Genomic DNA, 21,698 nt, shown 5'->3' on the forward strand with positions numbered 1-21,698 from the left:
TACCTTCCCGCCAGAGCAGTACCTATTTATCTACTTGCGCTTTGGCGTGCTTTCAAACTGCTAGGTTGGCAGGAGCAGGGACCGAACAACGGGAGCTCACCCCGTCGCGGGGATTCGAACCGCCGACCTTCCGATCGGCAAGTCCTAGGCTCTGTGGTTTAACCCACAGCGCCACCCACGTCCCTAGTACGTTACGGTAATTATCTGCACCCGAGTGGCTGGCTGCAATGTGTCAAAGCATTGTTAGGGTCAAACTATGTGCTTATAATAAGCAGCTCTCTTTCTTTCAGAAGCAAAGACTGTAATAGGGTCTCTGATCTGAATCCGATGGCATTTTCCCACTGAAAATCAGCTGTCAAGACTGCTCTTTATTATTTGTTTGTTTGTTCGTTCAATTTACATCCTGCCCTTCCTCCCAAACAAGCCCAGGACGGCCAGCACAGGAATAATTTTTTAAAGCATTCTAATACAGTTAAAACTCAATCTAAAAACAGTTAAAACATTGTTAAAACGTTCTCAGGATTGCTCGGAACAGTGTTCTTCAGCCATCAAATGCCTGCATAAACAGGATTTTTTCTAAATTTCTCTTAAAGTCAAGAATAACAGACAGACCTCACTATGGAAGGCATTCCACAAATGGGGAACTGCCACTGAAAAGGCCCTGTCATGAGTCAAAACCAACAAAACAGCCCTCAGTGGGTGATTTGATGCAACAAAGAGCACTTTGGAGACAAATAAGAGAGTAAATTTTATGTGGGGAAATTTGTAACAGAGCTTCCTCTGGTTGTTTATTGTAAACATGCACTTTTATGTGTGTGCTTCTCAAAACCTGTACTTTGATCTTTGGACAAATGAATAACTTGCCAAAACGGAAAGGAGAAGGTATATATTCAATACTTACTTTGATCAGCTGACTGTCTCCCATTGGAATAATGTAAGGATCAGATTTAAGGAACCCATTTAACTTAAGTCCCACAGATTTCAATGGGAACGAAAAGTAGCTAGCTTGCCCCAGATCCAACCCAGTATAGCTCCAGTCATTGTCAAAAGCGCTGTACAGCCTCAACTTTTATTAAAGAATTTAATATTTCAGCTTAGATTTGCATTAAAGAGGTTGGCACTAGATGGCTCCTTTGCATATAATGTAAACAGAACCATAGCAGCAATTTCACAGATAAGAAAGCTCTGCGATCCTATCCACTATTATTCACACTAACTCTATCCCACACCTATAATGTATGAAAGGCACTGCAGGAATAAATGCAAATTAGTTTGATATGTGAATTGCTTGCCCTCTTAGCTAAGCTATTCAAGAATGACACACACTGATCATTAGCACCCGGATAGCTACTTCCGCAACACAAAATAGCTATTTATGGTACTCAGAGAAAAGGCCTTTTCTACTTTCTGAGTTACGCCAATCTGTTCTTCCACCTTAAAAGGGTTTCTTGAGATGTCCATGCTTCTATAAATGACAACTCCAAAACGAAGGATAGTATTTATTTTGTGTTAATATAGAAATAATAAATACAGGGGTACCTCCGGTTGTGCACGGGATCCTTTCTGGAGCTCCAGTGGGATCCCGAGGTGTGCGTATCCGGAGGTGCCACTTCTGAGAATGTGCACGGCATGGTTTAGCGCTTCTGCGCATGCGGCAAAACCCAGAAAAATACTTCCAGGTTTGCCGCGCACTTATCCCGAAGGATACGTAACCAGAGGTGAACGTAAGTAGAGGTACCACTGTACTATCCTTCGTTTAGGAGTTGTCAATTGTCTTAATAAAGAAATAGGTGATCTACATATACTGGATATAAAGTATTCTAGACAACAGCATTTATATACTGTGGTATCATAAAATTTAAAGACAGTGAACACTGGTAAAACAAAACATCATTTAAAAATGAATAAGCTCTTTTTTAAAAAAAAAAAAAGAATAAAGAGCTGTAAAGGCCAGACAGCACAAAAAAGTATTTAGGACATGGGTCACGACCCCAAAAGTTATCACTGCTGTGTATTCAGGGGAAACTGTGTATGTAGCTGGGCATTTGTCCCGTTTCTCCCACAGCATGTCCTGCTACTCTAAAGACATGCTACTCTTCGGTTTAAACTGTCTGGCACTGGAAATGGCTGCAACAGAAATATTAATCAAAGTATATGGCTGTCTCCTGGGAATTCATATTGCTCCTTTGGAAAAAGCTGTTTTTTAAAAAAAAAATATTGATTGGATTCAGACTTAAGTCATGCTTAGAATAGACCAGGGATGTTATTTCCCCTTTTAAAAAAGCTCTACACCTCTCCTCTCCCCACAAAAAACTCAACAACTCTGCTCTCCCCCCAAAAAGCTCTAACAATCCTCAATGACAACGGGTAGATCACTGCCAGTTTTTTTTTATACTGGGTGTAGATCACAGTCTCTTGGGAGTTGGATGTGCCTGGACTAGACCATAAAAATCATGGCAAACTTTTATTCCAATGGGTCTACTGTAGGTGTGACTAAATCTGGATCCAACCCAATGTAATCAAACACACACTACTTTTACTGACCTTCACTTAATTCCCTAAGTCATCAAATCCCAAATCACAAGATTCTTTAGCCCATTCAATGTTCGTCCACCTAGCTTCCATAAGAGTTAATGTCGTCTTTGTGGCTGGGCATGGATTTCCACTTTATACTTCTAATTCTCGCGTTCCTTTGTTCCGCTTTCTCATTTTAAAGGTAATTCCACCAGTAGTTGAAATGTGACTCATCCTAACATTTATTTCCTCCACTCTTGTCTGGCTGAATTATTCTTAATCCCCTGAGTACACAGGCTTCCTTCACATTCACCTGCCAATATTTCCATGCTCTTACGCACCTCACAGCCCACCAAGGTAATACCAGCATATGAAAGTTAAATATTCCCAAGTCCTACAAACGTATGGACAAAGCTAAAATGTTGCTATTATTTTTTCCAAACTCATAATATAGGGTCTTTATAGGACAATGGCATTTCCACCAGGTAACAAGAGAACAGTATGCATTTCACAAAGGTCCCCTCCCCCGACAACTCTCTATCTCCCACATTACCTCCTATTTTTCTTACCCCAGGCTATCCAATCCTGCCTAATGACGTTTCTAAAGGTTGTTATTATATGGTTTTAAATACAAATCTCCACAACTCATAATTCTTGCAATCAGCCTGAGGCTAGCAATATGACAACATATTTTTTTTCTCAGCACTGACTGTAATCCAACGCAAAGAACTCCCCTCGCTCTCCAAGGAATGCTGCCATAGTGCCAGGGAACCTAGGAAATTAAATTTTCCCTGAAGATCCATGTAGGAATCTCAGCATTATTCAGAGAAAGGTTATGCCAAATCCTACTTTCACACACCATTTTATGGTTGGCATATAAATAAATTAGCATTATCCAGGAAGATATTTGAAAGCAACCTCATTACCCCCGAGGATGTGGACAGGCTGCTTGGACGAGTGAAACCAACCACCTGTCTCCTTGATCCTTGCCCATCCTGGCTTATAAAAGCTAGCCGGGAAGGGCTGGGCGATGGGCTCTGCGGGGTGGTGAATGCTTCCCTCTGTGAGGGAACATTCCCAGATCCGCTGAAAGAGGCGGTCATTAAACCGCTTCTTAAAAAACCATCTTTAGACCCGGCCAGTATGGCCAACTATCGCCCAGTCTCAAATCTTTCATTCTTGGGCAAGGTGATTGAGCGTGTGGTTGCTGAACAACTCCAGGCACGCCTGGAGGATGCGGACCATTTGGATCCCTTCCAATCAGGGTTCAGGCCTCATCATGGGACTGAAACTGCCTTGGTCGCACTGGTTGATGATCTCCGGCGAGCTAGGGACAAAGGTGAGAGTTGTTTCCTAGTTCTGCTGGATCTCTCAGCGGCCTTTGATACAATCGACCATAACATCCTTCTGGACCGTCTAGAGGGGTTGGGAGCTGGGGGCACTGTTATACAGTGGTTTCGCTCCTTTCTCCTGGGCCGTGTTCAGAAAGTGGTGGTGGGGGATGAGTGTTCAGACCCTTGGGCCCTCACTTGTGGGGTGCCTCAGGGTTCCGTCCTCTCCCCCATGCTTTTTAACATCTATATGAAGCCGCTGGGAGAGATCATCAGGGGGTTTGGACTGGGTGTCCATCAATATGCAGATGATACCCAGCTCTACCTTTCTTTCAAATCAGAACCAGTGAAGGCGGTGAAGGTCCTGTGTGAGTGCCTGGAGGCGGTTGGAGGATGGATGGCGGCTAATGGATTGAAGTTGAATCCTGACAAGACAGAAGTACTGTTTTTGGGGGACAGGAGGCGGGCAGGTGTGGAGGACTCCCTGGTCCTGAATGGGGTAACTGTGCCCCTGAAGGACCAGGTGCGTAGCCTGGGAGTCATTTTGGACTCACAGCTGTCCATGGAGGCACAGGTCACTTCTGTATCCAGGGCAGCTGTCTACCAACTCCACCTGGTACGCAGGCTGAGACCCTACCTGCCCGCTGACTGTCTGGCCAGAGTGGTGCATGCTCTAGTTATCTCCCGCTTGGACTACTGCAATGCGCTCTACGTGGGGCTACCTTTGAAGGTGACTCGGAAACTACAGCTAATCCAGAATGCGGCAGCTAGACTGGTGACTGGGGGCGGCCGCCGAGACCACATAACACCGGTCTTGAAAGACCTACATTGGCTCCCAGTACGTTTCCGAGCACAATTCAAAGTGTTGGTGTTGACCTTTAAAGCCCTAAACGGCTTCGGCCCAGTATACCTGAAGGAGCGTCTCCACCCCCATCGTTCTGCCCGGACACTGAGGTCCAGCGCCGAGGGCCTTCTGGCGGTTCCCTCATTGCGAGAAGCGAAGCTACAGGGAACCAGGCAGAGGGCCTTTTCGGTGGTGGCGCCCGCCCTGTGGAATGCCCTCCCATCGGATGTCAAGGTGATGGACAACTACCTGACATTCAGAAAACATCTTAAGGCGGCCCTATTCAGGGAAGCTTTTAATGTATGATATTTTAGTGTTTTTTGGTTTCTGTGGAAGCCGCCCAGAGTGGCTGGGGAGGCCCAGCCAGATGGGCGGGGTATAAATAATAAATTATTATTATTATTATTATTATTATTTACCTCTTCTCAACAGGAACGTAATTGTCCCCAAGATTATATGACCTTTGAGGAGAATCAGCTTGTTCGTTCATGAAGTGTTCTTTTCCCCTTTTAATTTTTTTTAAAGTTTAAGGGGTTTGGGGGATGTTACATACCAGGGTGTATACAGAAAGCCGTACCTTGTCCGTGCTACAATTTTTGTACCTGCTGATAGGTAAAGAACCACTAAATTCAGTAGTAGATGCAGTTATATTTTACAATATACTTGTTTACATATTCATATAATTCTGCCTTCCTGTGCAACTGGCATGGAAAAGCCAATCTACAAATTTCATATAAAATACATCACTAAATTAGTACACCCAATATTTAAGATACATTTGGTAAAACATTCATTAATTAAAGAACAGACTTGTTTCATTGGTTATATAGTTGTAACCTCGGCTCCCAAATGCCTTGGGGAGTTGAACGTTCCGGCTCCCAAACGATTGAAAACCGGAAGTGAGTGTTCTGGTTTCCGAACTTTTTTTGGAAGCCGAACATCCGGTGCAACTTCCGGTATTGTTTCCGGTGCACCTGCGCAATCGGAAGCTGCGCCTTGGTTTCTGAACATTTTGGAAGTTGAACCGACGTCCGGAAGGGATTCTGTTCAACTTACAAGGTACAACTGTATCAGGAACTATGGATTTTAGACTATTCGATTACAACATACAAGAATCAAAGAGAAAACGTACCCGTTTTATTTCCATTCTCTTCATCCTGCAAAAGGAAATCATAAAAAATTCAAAGTCCTTGTATTAAAGCAGAAGGAGCTCTTCAAAACATTCGCATCCAGGCTTTTCAAAACTATTTATTTCAGAACTGTTCTACAGCTGCTAAGGGAGAACCTAATTGCCCAAATTTTGAAAAATCAGACAAGCCTTCCAAATGAGTAGCCATCAAATTAATGTTTAATAAGGAGACAACTAGCAGATAAAAGTAAGTTGAGAAAGCTATTCTAAATATAGCTTTTTTATTGTAGTCCTTCATGCTGAAGTTCCCTATTTGTAGAAATGTTCAGAAGGAGCAAAGGAAGCTGCTTCACAATCGTTAGTCAGAACCTCATTAGTCAGAACCTTGGTCCATTTAGTTCCAAAGACTTTGCCAGCCTCATGCTGAGATACCAGAAATTAAACCTGTGACCTTTGGCATGTGAAGTTTACGCCCCACAACAGGTTTTCCTCCATTCACATTTTCTATTGTTGCTATCAGTTTACTTAGTACTTTCAAATGGGTGCTTAACTGTATGGTTTTCTGCATAATGGTTGCATGAATCTGCGTGTCATTTGGGAGGTTTGGTATACTATTTTAAAGTATGTGAACTACTATTCGGCAAACCATAAACTACCAAAGTGACTCACAGAAGGCTCAAGCTGCCTCAGTAGCTAGGGGTGTCTTTTTCCAGCTCTGACTGGTTCGCCAGTTGCAGCCCCTTTTGGACAGAGATGATCTGGCCTCTATAATCCATGCTCTGGTAACTTCCAGCTTGGATTACTGCAATGCGCTTGATGTGGGGCTACCCTTGAAGATGACTCAGAAACATCAACTGGTCCAAAATGCAGTTACAAGATTACTGGCTGAGGTTCCCATAATAAACACCCCCTGGTTGCCAGTTCATTTCTGAGCCTAATCTGAGGTGCTCATGCTAATGCTTAAAGCCCTAAAGGGTTTATGTCCCAAATGTCTAAAAGACCACCTCCTTACCTACAGACCCTCTTGGGTGTTAAGATCTGCAGAGCTCTCGGTAGTTCCACCGCCCTCAAGAGGTCTGAGGGGAGATGTATTCTCTGTGGCAGTCCCTATGTTGTGGAATTCTGTCCCCACAGAGATGTGCCTGGCACATTCATTGTACAGCTTTTGTCACATGCTGAAGACGCATCTTTTTACCTTGGTCTTACTTAACATAAATATTTTTAGGACCCATCGTAACTGTAATTTGTTTTAATGCTGTATTTTTGCTATAACCGCCCCCCCCCCCGGAACCTTCTGGTGAAGCGGGGGTAGTAATAAACCTAACAGCACCACAAATTAGTCCAATGGAAAGGGAACTTAAAACTCTAGTTGGCAAGAGAATTCAACTCTTCACAAAACAACAACCCAACTGCTCTAACCTATGCATGTTTACTCAGACACAAGACCCACAGCATTAAATAATAATAATAATAATAATAATAATAATAATAATAATAATAAATTTTATTTATATCCCGCCCTCCCCAGCCGAAGCCGGGCTCAGGGCGGCTAACAACAATCAAAATAGTCCAACATTCTAAAACATTCATTATAAAATTAATTAAATCAAATTAAAATCAAATTAAAATCAAATTAATGGCAACCATCAAGCAAAATTTTGTGCAGATTGCCAGAGGAGGGGGTCAGGCTGCGCCCTGACAAAAGGCCTGGTGGAACAGCTCTGTCTTGCAGGCCCTGCGGAAGGATGTCAGGTCCTGCAGGGCCCTAGTTTCTTATGTCAGAGCGTTCCACCAGATTGGAGCCGCGGCCGAGAAAGCCCTGGCTCTAGTTGAGGCCAACCTAACCTCTCTGTGGCCTGGGATCTTTAGGGTGTTTTAATTTGCAGACCATAAATTTCTCTGTGGGACATACCAGGAGAGGCGGTCCCGTAGGTACGAGGGTCCTAGGCCGTATAGGGCTTTAAAGGTCAAAACCAGCACCTTAAACCTGATCCTGTACTCCACCGGGAGCCAGTGCAGTTGGTATAGTACCGGATGGATATGATCTCGCAGCGAAGACCCCATAAGGAGTCTCGCCGCGGCATTCTGCACCCGCTGGAGTTTCTGGGTCAGTCTCAAGGGCAGCCCCACGTAGAGCGAGTTACAATAATCCAGTCTGGAGGTGACCGTTGCGTGGATCACAGTGGCTAGGTAAGGGCGAGAGAGATAAGGAGCCAACTGCTTAGCTTGGCGGAGATGAAAAAATGCTGCCTTTGTTATAGCTGTAATCTGCACCTCCATAGAGAGGGAGGTATCGAAGATTACACCCAAACTCTTAACGGACGATGCTGGCACTAATTGCACCCGCAAGAGATGGGAGTTGCCCCCTCAATCCTATATCGCTCCGTCCCAGCCAGAGGACCTCTGTCTTTGAAGGATTTAACTTCAACCGGCTCCCACGTAACCATCCAGCCACAGCTTCCAGGCATCTGGTCAGTGTATCTGGGGCCGAGTCAGGATGGCCATCCATCAACAGATAGAGTTGGGTGTCATCAGCATACTGATGGCAACCCAGCCCAAAACTCCGGACAAGCTGGGCGAGGGGGCGCATAAAGATGTTAAAAAGCATCGGGGAGAGAATCGCACCGAGGCACTCCACACACCAAGGAGTGGCGCGATGACAATTCCCCCCCAAGCGCCACCCTCTGTCCCCGACCGGAGAGAAACGAGCGCAGCCATTGAAGGACTGTGCCCTGGATCCCCACGTCGGCAAGGCGGTGGTCCAGAAGTTCGTGATTGACCATGTCGAAGGCTGCTGACAGGTCTAGAAGAATCAGCAGCCCCGACCCGCCTCGATCCAGCTGCCTGCGGAGATCATCTGTTAGGGCGACCAGAGCCGTCTCGGTCCCATGACCAGCGCGGAAGCCGGACTGGAATGGATCGAGAGCAGATGTTTCATCCAGAAACCTACCAAGCTGTTCAGCAACCGCTCTCTCAATCACCTTACCCAGGAATGGAAGATTCGAAACCGGGCGGTAATTGGATAGATCTAAAGGATCTAATGATGTTTTCTTCAAGAGCGGACACACCACTGCCTCCTTCAGTTCCCCTGGGAATATCCCAGTGCCAAGGGACAAATTGATGATATCACCCAGGGGGGCCCACACCTCGTCTGGACACGCTCTAATCAGCCAGGACGGGCACGGGTCAAGAGGACAAGTGGTGGGCTTTCCAGCTTGGAGGTGTCTGTCCACATCGGCTGGGGATATCCGGTCAAAGTGGTCCAATACTGGACTCGAGGACAGTCGAGGGGCCTCCAGTTCCTTTATTGTATCCAAATTGGCAGGGAGGTCATGGTGGAGCAACAGGACCTTCTCCGCAAAAAAGCTCGCAAATGCCTCACAGCTGTGTGTCGAATTGTTATTTAAATTTGGCTGTCCTTCAAGGGACGTTAAAGACCTAATTATACTAAACAATTGCGCCGGGCGAGAGCTAGCGGAGGCAATGGAGGCCGAGAAGTAGGACTTCTTAGCGGCCTTCACTGCCATCTCGTAGGTTTTCATAAAAACCCTATAAGATGTTCTTGAAGCTCCGTCACGGGCACCCCGCCATACTCGCTCTAGCCGTCTGAGGTCCCGCTTCATTTTCCGAAGCTCCTCGGTAAACCAGGGAGCCCGGTTTCTGCGGGGTCGCAGAGGGCGCCTAGGTGCGATCTCATCGATGGCTGCTAGGAGCTGGATATTCCAGCCCTCAACAAGCTCAGTCAATGAGTCACCAGGGGGAGCAAGGTCCCGCAAGGCCTGACGGAATCTATCAGGGTCCATCAGCCTCTGCGGGCGAGCCCAAATTGGCTCGCCACCTAAGCAGGGTGGGGGTGGAAAATCAATCCTGGCTTTCAGTGCGTAGTGATCAGACCATGGCACCTTCATCGAGGGAGACATGATCACATCTATACCGGCGCCAAAGATCAAATCCAGCGTGTGGCCTGCTTGATGTGTGGGGCCCGAAACAAACTGGGAGAGCCCTAGTGTCGCCATGGAAGACACCAGGTCCAGAGCCTGTGAGGAGGGAATGGCATCAGCATGGATGTTGAAGTCCCCCAGTACCAATAGGTTGGGGAACTCCAAGGCCCAGCCGGCCACCGCCTCCAGCAGGCCTGACAGGGTGGCTGTTGGTGCGCTAGGTGGCCGGTACACCAGCCAGACAGCCAAGCTCTCCTCGGAGCCCCACACTAGGCCAACACATTCAATGCCGGGGATTGATGGCGATGGTAGAGCCCTGAAAGAACAATTTTCCCGGATTAATACTGCCACCCCTCCCCCCCGGCCCACAGTCCACGACTGGTGGAGGACGGAGAAACCCGGGGGCGCCATCTCTCGTAAGGTAACAGTTTCCCCTTCGCGCACCCAGGTCTCCGTCACACAAGCCAGGTCGACCCCCTGCAAGGTGAAGAAGTCTCGCAGGGTGGCGGTTTTTTTGCCTATAGACCTGGCATTGCACAACACCAGTGACGGAGGTGAGCAATCCTTGCTCACCCTACCTTCGTCCCTCGGGATGGGGCACAGATTGGAAGGGGTACGAGCATATCCGTATCTCGATCCCCTTCGCCTATGACATCTGCCCCCACCGCCATACCTCCCTCGCCCCACTACGGTAGCAATCCCAAGCCTCAAACCAACCTCCATTTACAAAATAGAGAACAAATCAAATCAAAACAATTGTACCAACAAAACAAATCCCCACCCCACTCAATATCCAACCCCAAACCAAAATAAAACGGAACAAAATAAAAATACATCAATAAAAACCACCATTCACGGTGGTACAACAAAGTAAAAAGAAATTAGAAATTAGGCTGCAACAAGCAAAAATGAAAAGGAGGTTTAGTGTGAATTCACTGCTAAACTGAAATGTATGGCTAGATATCTATAAGGCTACTATTTTGCAGTACTGTACTGAAAAATATTTTTCATTACAGTTCATATGTATCACTATAACCAATGAGTTACTTGTTGAATATTCATTTCACTCACCTTAAACGTAAACTGAACAGCAGACTCTGGGGGGTAAACAATGAAATGCCTTAAGGTGAAGCCAAAACCCTGTGATGTTCTTTGCAAAACTACCGTTTTGGGACCAGGCCAGGAAAACGTTTCTTCATCCTCTGACAGGGATACAGCTTCACTTTGTTCTTTTCCATCTTTATTTTTGGACACCTAATAATAACAAAAAAGAATTGGAAGTTCAACCTCTGACTTTAAGTTACATGCTTTTTTTTCACCATGTTACTGGAAGAAATTTCATCTGCAAAGACTGGTTTCTGCAAAAGAAGTTTGCAAATTTTCACCTCTCTGGCCCAGTTTGTACAACACGTTAAAATCACATTTGCTGTTGTTTGAAAGTATGGTTCAATGTGAACTCATTGTGTGCTGGGACACACCGCTGAAGAGTTCTCTCTCTGGGTTCTGCTGCTGCTGCCCCACCATCAGAAACAAGCCAGGGTTTGGCTTGTTGTGGATGTCCTCGGAATAAACTACAAGCAGCAAGTCAAGAACAAACCTTTCAAGAAAGAAACAAGCCACAAGCTTGGCTTCAGACATCAAAACAAGCAAGGCTCTGGCTCGCTTCCTGGAGGCACAGGAGCTAGATGGCAGTATAATCCATCTGATGGATCATCCTCCTCCAGGGAGAAAGCTCTTTACACTAATTTTGGAATTTCTTGTCAAAAATTTGTATCACCAAATGTATATATATATTGCACAGAAGACCATTCTGTCTCTACACTTAAGATTCATATGTTCTGCTCTGCAATCAACTGTCATTTGATGGGCAGCTGTTCCACCAGATTTTTATTTTTATTTTTACTTTTTACCTTGTAACCTCTCTTGCTTTTTCCTCTCCTGCCAACTCCCTTCCCTTCAGGAATCTGGCAAAGATGCAATGAAAGGCCTATTCACCAAGTGATTCACAAACAACACATTCTGTTACTGGAAACGATACAAAAATACAAATAGAAAGCAGAACCCTAAATAAGAATACTATTTTTTTATATAAAAAAATATTTAAAGCAGCAAAACAGAATTAAGGTGGTGGGGAAAGTAATTTCCTCCGGATTTGTGAGATTAATCATTTGTTATTTATTGAAAATGACACTGAGCTGGTTGGTCTCTGTACTGAGTTTATTCCTAGGGAAATTTCCCACTTCTAATTTTGGCTCGCCACGGCAACTTCTTGTCAGAATTTATCATACATTTCAGTACTTCCATAAAAAAATATATGAATGGGCCAAAGAGCAATCCTATAAGATCAGCGCCAGTTTCAAGCTAACTTATTGTTTCCAACAGTGGCTAATCCAGTATCTTCAGGAAGTTCACAAGCAGGCCATTTCTCTACTGTTTTCAGTAGCATATGGAATTCAGTGGCATAACAACATAGGAATTGCATCCTGCTATCACAGTGGCCAACTAGATGCCTATGAGAAGCCCACCAGCACAGCATGAATACAACAGTGCTCTGATCTCCTCACATGAAATTCCAAGCTACTGGTATTCAGAGAACATAGTTATTGTGGCTAGTAACCATTGATTTTAATTATGGTGCTGGAGGAGACTCTTGAGAGTCCCATGGACTGCAAGAAGATCAAACCTATTCATTCTTAGGGAAATCAGCACTGAGTGCTCACTGGAAGGACAGATCCTATAGCTGAGGCTCCAATACTTTGGCCACCTCATGAGAAGAGAAGACTCCCTGGGAAAGACCCTGATGTTGGGAAAGATGGAGGGCACAAGGAGAAGGGGACGACAGAGGACGAGATGGTTGGATAGTGTTCGCGAAGCCAGCAGCATGAGTTTGACCAAACTGCGGAAGGCAGTGGAAGACAGGAGTGCCTGGCGTGCTCTGGTCCATGGGGTCACGAAAAGTTGGGACACGACTAAACGACTAAACAACAACAAAACCACTGATTGCATTATCATCTGCATTGCCATATTGATTGGTTGCATTCATCTGTCTGAACGTATAAAGGCATCCAAGTTGGTGGTAAGCCATTACACCTGGTGGGAGGGAATTAACACGGGGGTTCCATTGCACTCATGGCTAATAACTGCCACAGCCTTCCTCAAAGCTATCTAATCCATTATTATTATTTTTAGTACTATCAGAGTGATATCACCACATCTTACAGCACCATTTAGTTAGTTATGCTAGGGACAGACAGAAGATAAGGTAGGTCTTTACTGATAGCGCTTAGTGATTTGAAGGAGCTACACTGTTATTTGATAGCCACAAAAGGGCTCCCAAATTCTGAATTAGATTAAAAATGAAGAAAGGGGGTAAAACAGGACCATGAGCTCAGCTCTGGTACTAAAAACAAATCCGAGGACTGAGCATGAGTTCAGAGGCATTTTGTTTATTAATTCTAAAAGTACATTCCTTCCCCTACCCCTCCCTGGCGACTATTTTGCACCTGCTTCCAAATGGTGGACCTCAGCAGCCCAGTATACAGTCATACCTTGAAAGTCAAACGGAATCCATTCCGGAAGGCCGTTCGACTGTGAAAATGTTCAGAAACCAAAGCGCAGCTTTGTGAAGAATGAAAGCGCAGCTAGTGTGAAGAATTTTATTTCCTAATCCACATTCTATAAAATGCTGCCAGCCTAGAATACAGAATTTAGGTAAAGGTAAAGGGACCCCTGACCAGTAGGTCCAGTCGTGGTTGACTCTGGAGTTGCGGTGCTCATCTCGTTTTATTGGCCGAGGGAGCCGGTGTACAGCTTCTGGGTCATGTTGCATGACTAAGCCGCTTCTGGCAAACCAGAGCAGCGCACAGAATCGCTGTTTACCTTCCCGCCGGAGCAGTACCTATTTATCTACTTGCACTTTGACGTGCTTTCGAACTGCTAGGTTGGCAGGAGCTGGGACCAAACAACTGGAGCTCACCCCATCGTGGGGATTCGAACCGCCAAGATTCCAATCGGCAAGTCCTAGGCTCTGTGGTTTAACCCACAGCACCACCCGCATCCCAGAGAAGATAGAATTTAGAAGGCAGCCGTTGCTCAGTGCTTTTCCCTTTATTTTGTATCTTCATCATAATCAGTAACAAAATGAACATCAACCAGCAATTTCCCAAACCACTATCATGTCTTTTTTACATCAATACTAAGAACATATACCCATTAAAAACCCTCCTATGATATGCAAATGCAGAAGCAAGTACTGTGCACTATCAGGGATGTCCAACCAGTGGACTGTGATCTACCAGCAGATCCCTGGCTGATCCTGGTAGATCACGGGATCCCTACTGTGTACAAAAAGTTATGGGGGGAAAGCTAAAAAACTGTGCAGTCCTTCCCCCCAAAAGCTCAAGAACTCTGGGCACTTCCCTCCTAAAAAAAGCTCAAGAACTCTGGGCAATCCACCCACCCCACGCACGCTCCTCCTCCCTCCAATGGATAGATTACTGCCAGTTTCTTTATACTGGGAGTAGATCACAGTCTCTTGTGAGTTGGACATGCCTGATGCCTGCTTTAAGCCAACCCCCTAATAGGACCAGGTTATCTCAAGAATCTGAGTGTATTCCATCAGCTCTTGCTCAAAACCCTTCATCAGCTTCTGAAACCTTCATGCTAACCCTTCTGAAAAGCTCACTTGACCTAGAAAGACGGGATTCAAAATATACTATGAATGAATACAGTGTGTGCCACATGGAGCAAGTATTTATTTTGCCATGAATACAGTTGATTAGAAGCCACTGCGTGCATCACCTGAACATCATATACTTCACACATTACACTGCAACATGTCTTCTTTCCCTGCACAAATATTACTGTATAGGAAAAGAGAGCTGTGTGTGAAGTAGCCCTCAGATGCTATATCAAACAGAGCTGCAGTTTGATGAATAAAGTTTAGATGGCAAAATCTCACTATAAAATTTAGTTTTGGATTATCCAGGGTCAACCCCCAATACACAATATAGCCAGAGTTCAGAAACTATTTATATCAGTAAGCAAAAAGGAAACAGCCCATTTAGAATAAAGGTTTCCACATGAACAACTTTGCTCAAGTGGCATGAATGATCACACTCACTTTACAATTAACCTGAGGCTGAATCTGAGAGCAGCTGAATGCAAAAATTCTGCAGACCGTGAACCCAATCCAACAACAACTGAAATCACCTGGAATTTTACCAAGTCCAAATGGGCACTCCCTTTAAAATAGCAGATTAGGGCTTCAATACCCTGAACACTCTACAAATACAGTAAAACCGCAGTTCTCAAGCACTCATATTTCTAAACCCTAGTTATTCCAAAAATGTTCTACTTCTACTTCTATCAGGGTGCAATTACTGGCTATGGACCAAAAGCACCTAGGTTCCCCACACCTGACAATGAGAAGGCCCAACACCTGACCTCCTTTCCTTTGGAGAAGAGGGTATTTCAACCAATGTACCAGACAATTCTCAAACTGTTACTTTCAACACTGTACACACAGGTCCCGCTTACCAAACTAGTGCTTCCTGGAAATCATTCATTAGGCAAGTGTTTGCATAACGAGTCCGCAATTTCCATTGATTCCTATGGGAACATTTCTAATCTGGGATTTTCCCAACTTATCTCCCCACTTTTTCAATGGAATTGGTGCAGCCAAACAGCAAAAGAGAAGCAAAAGAAAAACTGATTTGCCCAATCTTGTTCCCTACCCACCTCTATGCATAGTTTCTGCCCCAAAATATCTGCCAACCAGTAGAGCAAAACAAGCAAGGAATTAAGGCAGTGCGCCAACTCCAGATATCTGGCTATCTGAATCTACAGAGTGTATAGCAATGTGTGGGCATAATTATTTACCTTTATATAAGTGAATTCACATAGCGTGTGGGTGGATAGCAGGACCCAAGTGTATTTTATAATTTGATACAGTATTGTTCTTAAATAAATCGGGGCAACCATTTCAAATTTGTTTTGTTGCAAAAGAACATTTCTTGCAGGTATTTCAACAGATGACCTTGTTCATTGTTTATTATTATTTCATATGCAACAAGATGAAAAGTACTAGTGCTAAATATAAACTGGGCTCAGTGCAAAACTGCAGCTAGTAAGTCACAACCAAAGCTCTTGTATGATGTGTTTGTGTGTGTGTGTATATATATACACACACAAACATTTTACACATGCCCCTTTAAAATACACATAAGTAGGTTCCAATTGACATCTGCCTATGTATATTTTAAAGGGATAGACACTGAAAAGAAAAACACACAAGCAGACTTCTCGTTTAAACACAGATCATATGAATTTGGCTTCCCGGTAATTTTACTTATTTTTATTTGCTACATTTGTAATAACACATTCAGCCAGAAGGTTCCCCTTTAGTTAAAATCACACTTATGGAAACCTGAGTACAAGAAGTAAAATGAGAACTGGCCCTTTGTTTTCATCAAAACCTGTGGGTTAATCAACATCGAAGTGTAAAATTCCAGTTGTGAAAGCTAAACAATTACATGGCTCGCATGGTTGATTTTACCAACTTCTTTTTAAAAGCCTCTGCAGCGACCCATTTAGTTTACACCTCTTTTAATCTGAACACGATCAGCTAGAAGATATAGGATGCAGTACCTCTGATCATTAAAAGCTCAACTCCTGATGCTGAAATCTGATATCAAAATGTACATGCATTACTTACAATGCATTCCCTTACAGAACTGAAAACTTTGGTTTTTACAAATAGGTAATTTAACTGACTGGCAAAGCTTTAGACCAATTGTATTACATTTCTATGTGAATTGCTGCTACTCACAGAAGTGTCAAACTGACACTTAAGCTTATCATGCTGCCTCCCACGCAAGGACACAACATATAAAGGTTAAACAATTGCTCCATACCCATTGGGATTCGTCCCACACTGCCTGAGCTTGAACTGCCATCAGTGGTGTGGAAGAGATCAGTCGTAAGGACAACAGGATGGCCATTGCAAAAAACAACATCAACCACCGAACAAACCAAGAAGAGTTTATCCTCTGGACAACATCCAAAGAGGAATCTTCACCCAGTCCTGTGATCAGAATAAGATCCGGTGCTATAGAACATCAGGTCAGCAAAGCTGTTTTCACAGCGGTTTATCTGCTCCATGATCTCTTCCACCAGAACTTCTTAGGGAAAAGGAAAGTAGCCCAGTTCATACCATAATGCTATAAAATGCAATGGGGGAGGAGGAGCAGGAGGACGGGGGGGAGGGAGGGAGGGAGGGTACACACAAGAAGATTCTGATTTGTACAGACAAGAATGACTTGCTGGGAACAGAGTTTCTGCACGCTCTTGCTTGTGAACTGAAGAAGAACGATAACCATGTCAAAGCTATTCATGAATCAATGTGTCATTTCGGAAAGGTGCTCTCCCATCAGAGTGAAGCTTCATTTGCCTTACTGCTGGGACAAGCAATGCAGCTGCACAATAAAACAACTCTGGAAAAAAATATATTTTATAAAGCATGCCTCACATTAATTTTAAAACCAAAGGAATTCTCTGTCACAGTAATTTGTGTGTTACACAGAAGCAAGGGGGGAGCGCAAGCAACTCATGCTTCTACTACTTATGCCCTCATAAGCAATTATTTTGCAATCTGCAATAACCTGATTCAGGAAATGGATTTGCTTGGATGTATTTTGAATTGAGGGTTTTTTTCTTCTCTGGCTCAGAATGTTAAATGATATTCTAAACATGCAGAGTTGGCATTTGGCTGGCCAGGCACTCAGAGCAAACTTACTTGGGTTAAATTCTAGTGGATTGCTGTGAGCATACTTTTTTTTTTCATTGACAGCCACTCAAAGTAATAGTCAGTAGATAAAGAACAAACAATAATTACTCGTTTGCACAACTCATACACTTAACATATAGACATGTTGATGGCCAGCAGCTTCATTTGAAGACATTGTGGTTATGATTTTCTGCCATAGTGTTAACCACAGAGATGACACCTGCCACTTTTCTTGGTGTCAGACGTGGCAGGACTACTAGTGGTGTAGCTAACTTTTCCAGCCAAGTCGACGGGGTTTCCAGGCCAGGGAACACCAACATGGTGTCCCTCCAGATGCTGTCAGACCACAAAACTCCCATCGGCCCCAGCCTGCAAGACCACAGCAGATGGGAGTTGTGATCTGCCAGCATCTGGAAGGTAAATAAAAAGGTAAAGGTAAAAGATCCCTGGACGGTTAAGTTCAGTCAAAGGCAACTATGTAGTTGCAGAGCTCATCTCACTTTCAGGCCGAGGGAGCTGGCGTTTGTCCACAAACAGCTTTCTGGGTCATGTGGCCAGAATGACTAAACCGCTTCTGGCACAACGGAACACCGTGACGGAAACCAGAGTGCATGGAAATGCCGTTTACCATCCCGCCGCAACGGTACCTATTTATCTACCTGTACTGGCATGCTTTAGAATTGCTAGGTTGGCAGGAGCAGGGACAGAGCAACGGGAGCTCACTCCGTCATGAGGATTCGAACCGCCGACCTTTCGATCAGCAAGCCCAAGAGGCTCAGTGGTTTAGACCACAGCGCCACCCGCGTCCCTATCTGGAAGGTACTACATTGGCTACTCCTAGACTCAACCCAGGGTTTGATCAGCTCCAGACCCAGTTCTAATAAGGAAATATATATTTTGGATGCTCACTGCACCATGGGTTGTTCAGCTTCCAAACAATATAGGCCAGGAGCAGAGAGGTCAAACCCACAGACGTGATGTGGCTTTACTGAGGCCATGCCTCTCATCAGCCCTGCTCCATGCTCTCCTCTAGTACTTTCACCTGCCTGGAATGTATTATTGACCTGAAATAATGCCTGTTGTATACCTGGATGGAAATAAGGGGGAAGTGTGTTGTAGAAATTCTGACTGTTAACGTGTCTGGAATGCAACCTGGAGTACAAAGGTAAGAGTCCAAGAATCCCTGGGAAAGTTGCATGCACTATATTTTCCTGCCGTTTCCTTTAGCCACCAGAATTTGCTGACCACTCTGGCTTCCTCAGTTGCCTGTGAAACTATTTACTCTATGCACTGCACTCCGTGTGAAAAATAGTTCCACACAGCTGCAGGGCTCCATCAAGGCTGCAGTGAAATTCATGGGAACTCCATCTGCAGCTCAGGGGGGAGAAGAGAGTGGTTCTAATAAAGTAGTCCAAGGCTGGCTGTGAAACCTGGGAACACGGAGTGACCTAACTAAGGCAACTTGGTTGCATGCTGAAGCTAAGAATCTGAGTGCAAAACGGGCCCTGGCATTTTGATAACAAAACCTGGGAATCTACCCGGACATAGATGCAGTCTGGACTCTTCTGTCTAGCTTGGAACATACAGGAGGAGGAAGTAGAAGAGAAATTAGAACGGAATATGGCAAGTTTCCAAACCTCTCAGGTATTTGCACTTGGCAGGATGCACCTTGAACTGCAATGGAAAATATGCCAAAGTGTACAGAACTGCTATTCACATCTTTCCCTCCCATTTAAAGACACAGGGACCCAAAACGAAACCCTAACTAAAATGTTTCCTAATGAGGCTAAGTAACCCCTAGTGGTCACAGTCATGGCAATTAAACTTTCAATGGCAAAGATTTTGTGTTAAGAATGCTTCCCACCTCCTACAAAAACCAAAGGGTATGAGAATACCTCCGTAGAGGCCGTCAACAAACAGGCATTACTGCTGCTCAATGGTTTTAAAAAGAACACCTGCAAGAAATGTCCAAAACTATTCAAATATATTTTGAATAGTGCACAACAGTATGAGGGGTGCTTTAGAAAAGCCAAACCAACATGATTTTAAGAAGTAGTACGTGCCACATCATACCCGTTCAACATTTGTAAGAACTCAGTCATTTAGTGTGGCACTTTGGAACTCCCTGCCAATTGAAATCAAGCAGGCGCCTTCACTGTGCTGTTTTTAGCGCCTGCTAAAAGCATTCTTCTTTAGACAAGCCCACTTATAAAGTCGCTTAGAAATTTTACTTTATTTATTTATTTTAACCTGTTTTAGTATCTTAATTTTTGAATGCTTTAAAACTATGGTTGCAAATTTTTCTTGATTTTACTGTTTTATCTTTTGTAAACCGCTTTGAGGTTTCTTACAATCAAGCAGTGTACAGTATAAATAAAGTATTGAGCACACATATTTAAACCTGCATTTGTAGCTTTGGAATATTACTTGACAGGTGAATAAACCTCCGAGTTAATGGGTTGTATACAGACTCCAGTGGTGACCATTATAGACATATACTGCCAATAACAATTGATGAGATCTTAAGAGTTATTTACAACCACAGGGTACTCCCACTATAAATAAATTCTGCTTGACATGCATGCGACCTCTGAACACAACCTCTGCAGGCAACGTCTGCATGCAACCTCTGAATGGCATTACTGTGGCATACTTTGTTGAATACATTCATAAACATAAGCTGATAGGCACTGTTAAAAATAATCCTGACGTATTCCGCGTGGTAAATACTGTACACAGAGCCAGATACCACCAGAGCCATTTGACTGCATCCGAGCACGTACATAATCATGCAAAACAAACAAACAAAAAACTTTATAATTATAATTTCGTGTGTTAATATTACCAATATTAACCCCTTTCATGTGATGCACACATACCTGCCCATCAACCCATTAGTGCCCCAGCCCCAGAAGTGAGTCTGTGATACTAGCCCCAACCCTCAACATTTGCTTGGGTGTGCAAGTCTGGATGAAAGTCTACGCACGTAGAACTCTAAGGGATATTGGAACCATAAGAAACCAGGGTTCCAGACTGCATGGAAGTCCACACATGTACAGTAGCACCTCAGCTTACATTACCCTCGGGTAACTTAAACTTCAGGTTGCGAAAGCGGCAAACACAGCATGCACAGCGGCATGCACAGAAGCGCTCTACCGTGCCGCGCGCATGCGCAGAAGCAGTCTCTTCGGTTACAGAAACCTTGGGATCCAACCGGAGCTCTGGAACGGATCCCGTCTGCAACCAGAGGTACCACTGTATTGCTTTAGACAACCATGTACCTGTCAAGGGGTAGCACTGGAAAGCTGGGGACACAGTCATGCTGCCCCTGTTACCTTATCCCTTGCACATGGATAACACATTGAATGGAGGCTTACATCATGAAGTGCTCTGCTACTTTAAGTTACGTCCTGTTATAACAAAGGAAATGACAGTTTCCCGCCTTTCCAGGGACCTCATTCTGAAAAACCTGAAACAGCAATGTTGTCCCTGCTCCCTTTGTGATATTTACAGAAGCATTCCCCCCCCTCATTCCCTCCTTTTCCCCATTAAGTTCAACTGTCTATTCTATTATTCTACATCCTCATTATTTGGAACATGAAGTTACACATCTGTAATATTGTTATGGACCCCAAATCCTAGGGAAAAAAATTTAAAAGCAGAAATTGCTGTTGTTTCTGCTTAAAGATATTATCATAGATACACAGCACTCACATCACCTTGGTATTTTTCATATATGAATACATTTTATGAAGAAAGAACAATCATTTTTATGGGGCACCGCTATCCCTTTAATGCTGTATTGGCCCGAATATAAGCTGCATCTGAATATAAGCCGCACCATTAAAATTGGAGGAAGGGGAGAGGGGGGAAAAACCCTGAATATAAGCCATTCCTTGCTGCTCCTGGGGACCACGCTGCATCGCCTGTGGCCTTTCCCCTTCCTCACTCTCTCCTTTCTTGGCCTTGGGGGAGAGGACGGAGGACTTCACACAGGGCGGGCGGCACTTTGCCGCGCTCCTGGTGCTATTTGCCCCACGCTCTGGCTGCATATCGTAAGGTCACGAATATAAGCTGCACTTTAAACTTTTCACGGTCAGAATTTGGGGGGAAAGTTCAGGCCAATACAGTACCTTCCTGGAAATAGTATTTA

The 21,698-nt window shown here is 44.4% G+C and overlaps 1 protein-coding gene across 5 annotated transcripts in view; it reads right to left on the reverse strand.

Moving 5' to 3' along the window:
* The window catches only part of ARHGAP21 (Rho GTPase activating protein 21), a 108,014-nt gene that overhangs the window by 49,386 nt on the left and 36,930 nt on the right, over positions 1-21,698 (reverse strand). For all 5 annotated transcript variants that reach the window (XM_081163122.1, XM_081163121.1, XM_081163123.1 and 2 more), the window contains 2 exons: positions 10,831-11,013; positions 5,822-5,846 (listed from right to left, as the gene is read on the reverse strand). In XM_081163122.1, coding sequence (XP_081019248.1) covers positions 5,822-5,846; positions 10,831-11,013 — 208 coding nt within the window. Of the gene's footprint in view, positions 1-5,821; positions 5,847-10,830; positions 11,014-21,698 lie in introns of those variants that run through there.

This window comes from Podarcis bocagei, assembly GCF_964188305.1.
Source record: "Podarcis bocagei genome assembly, chromosome: 12".
Taxonomy (NCBI): Eukaryota; Metazoa; Chordata; class Lepidosauria; order Squamata; family Lacertidae; genus Podarcis; species Podarcis bocagei.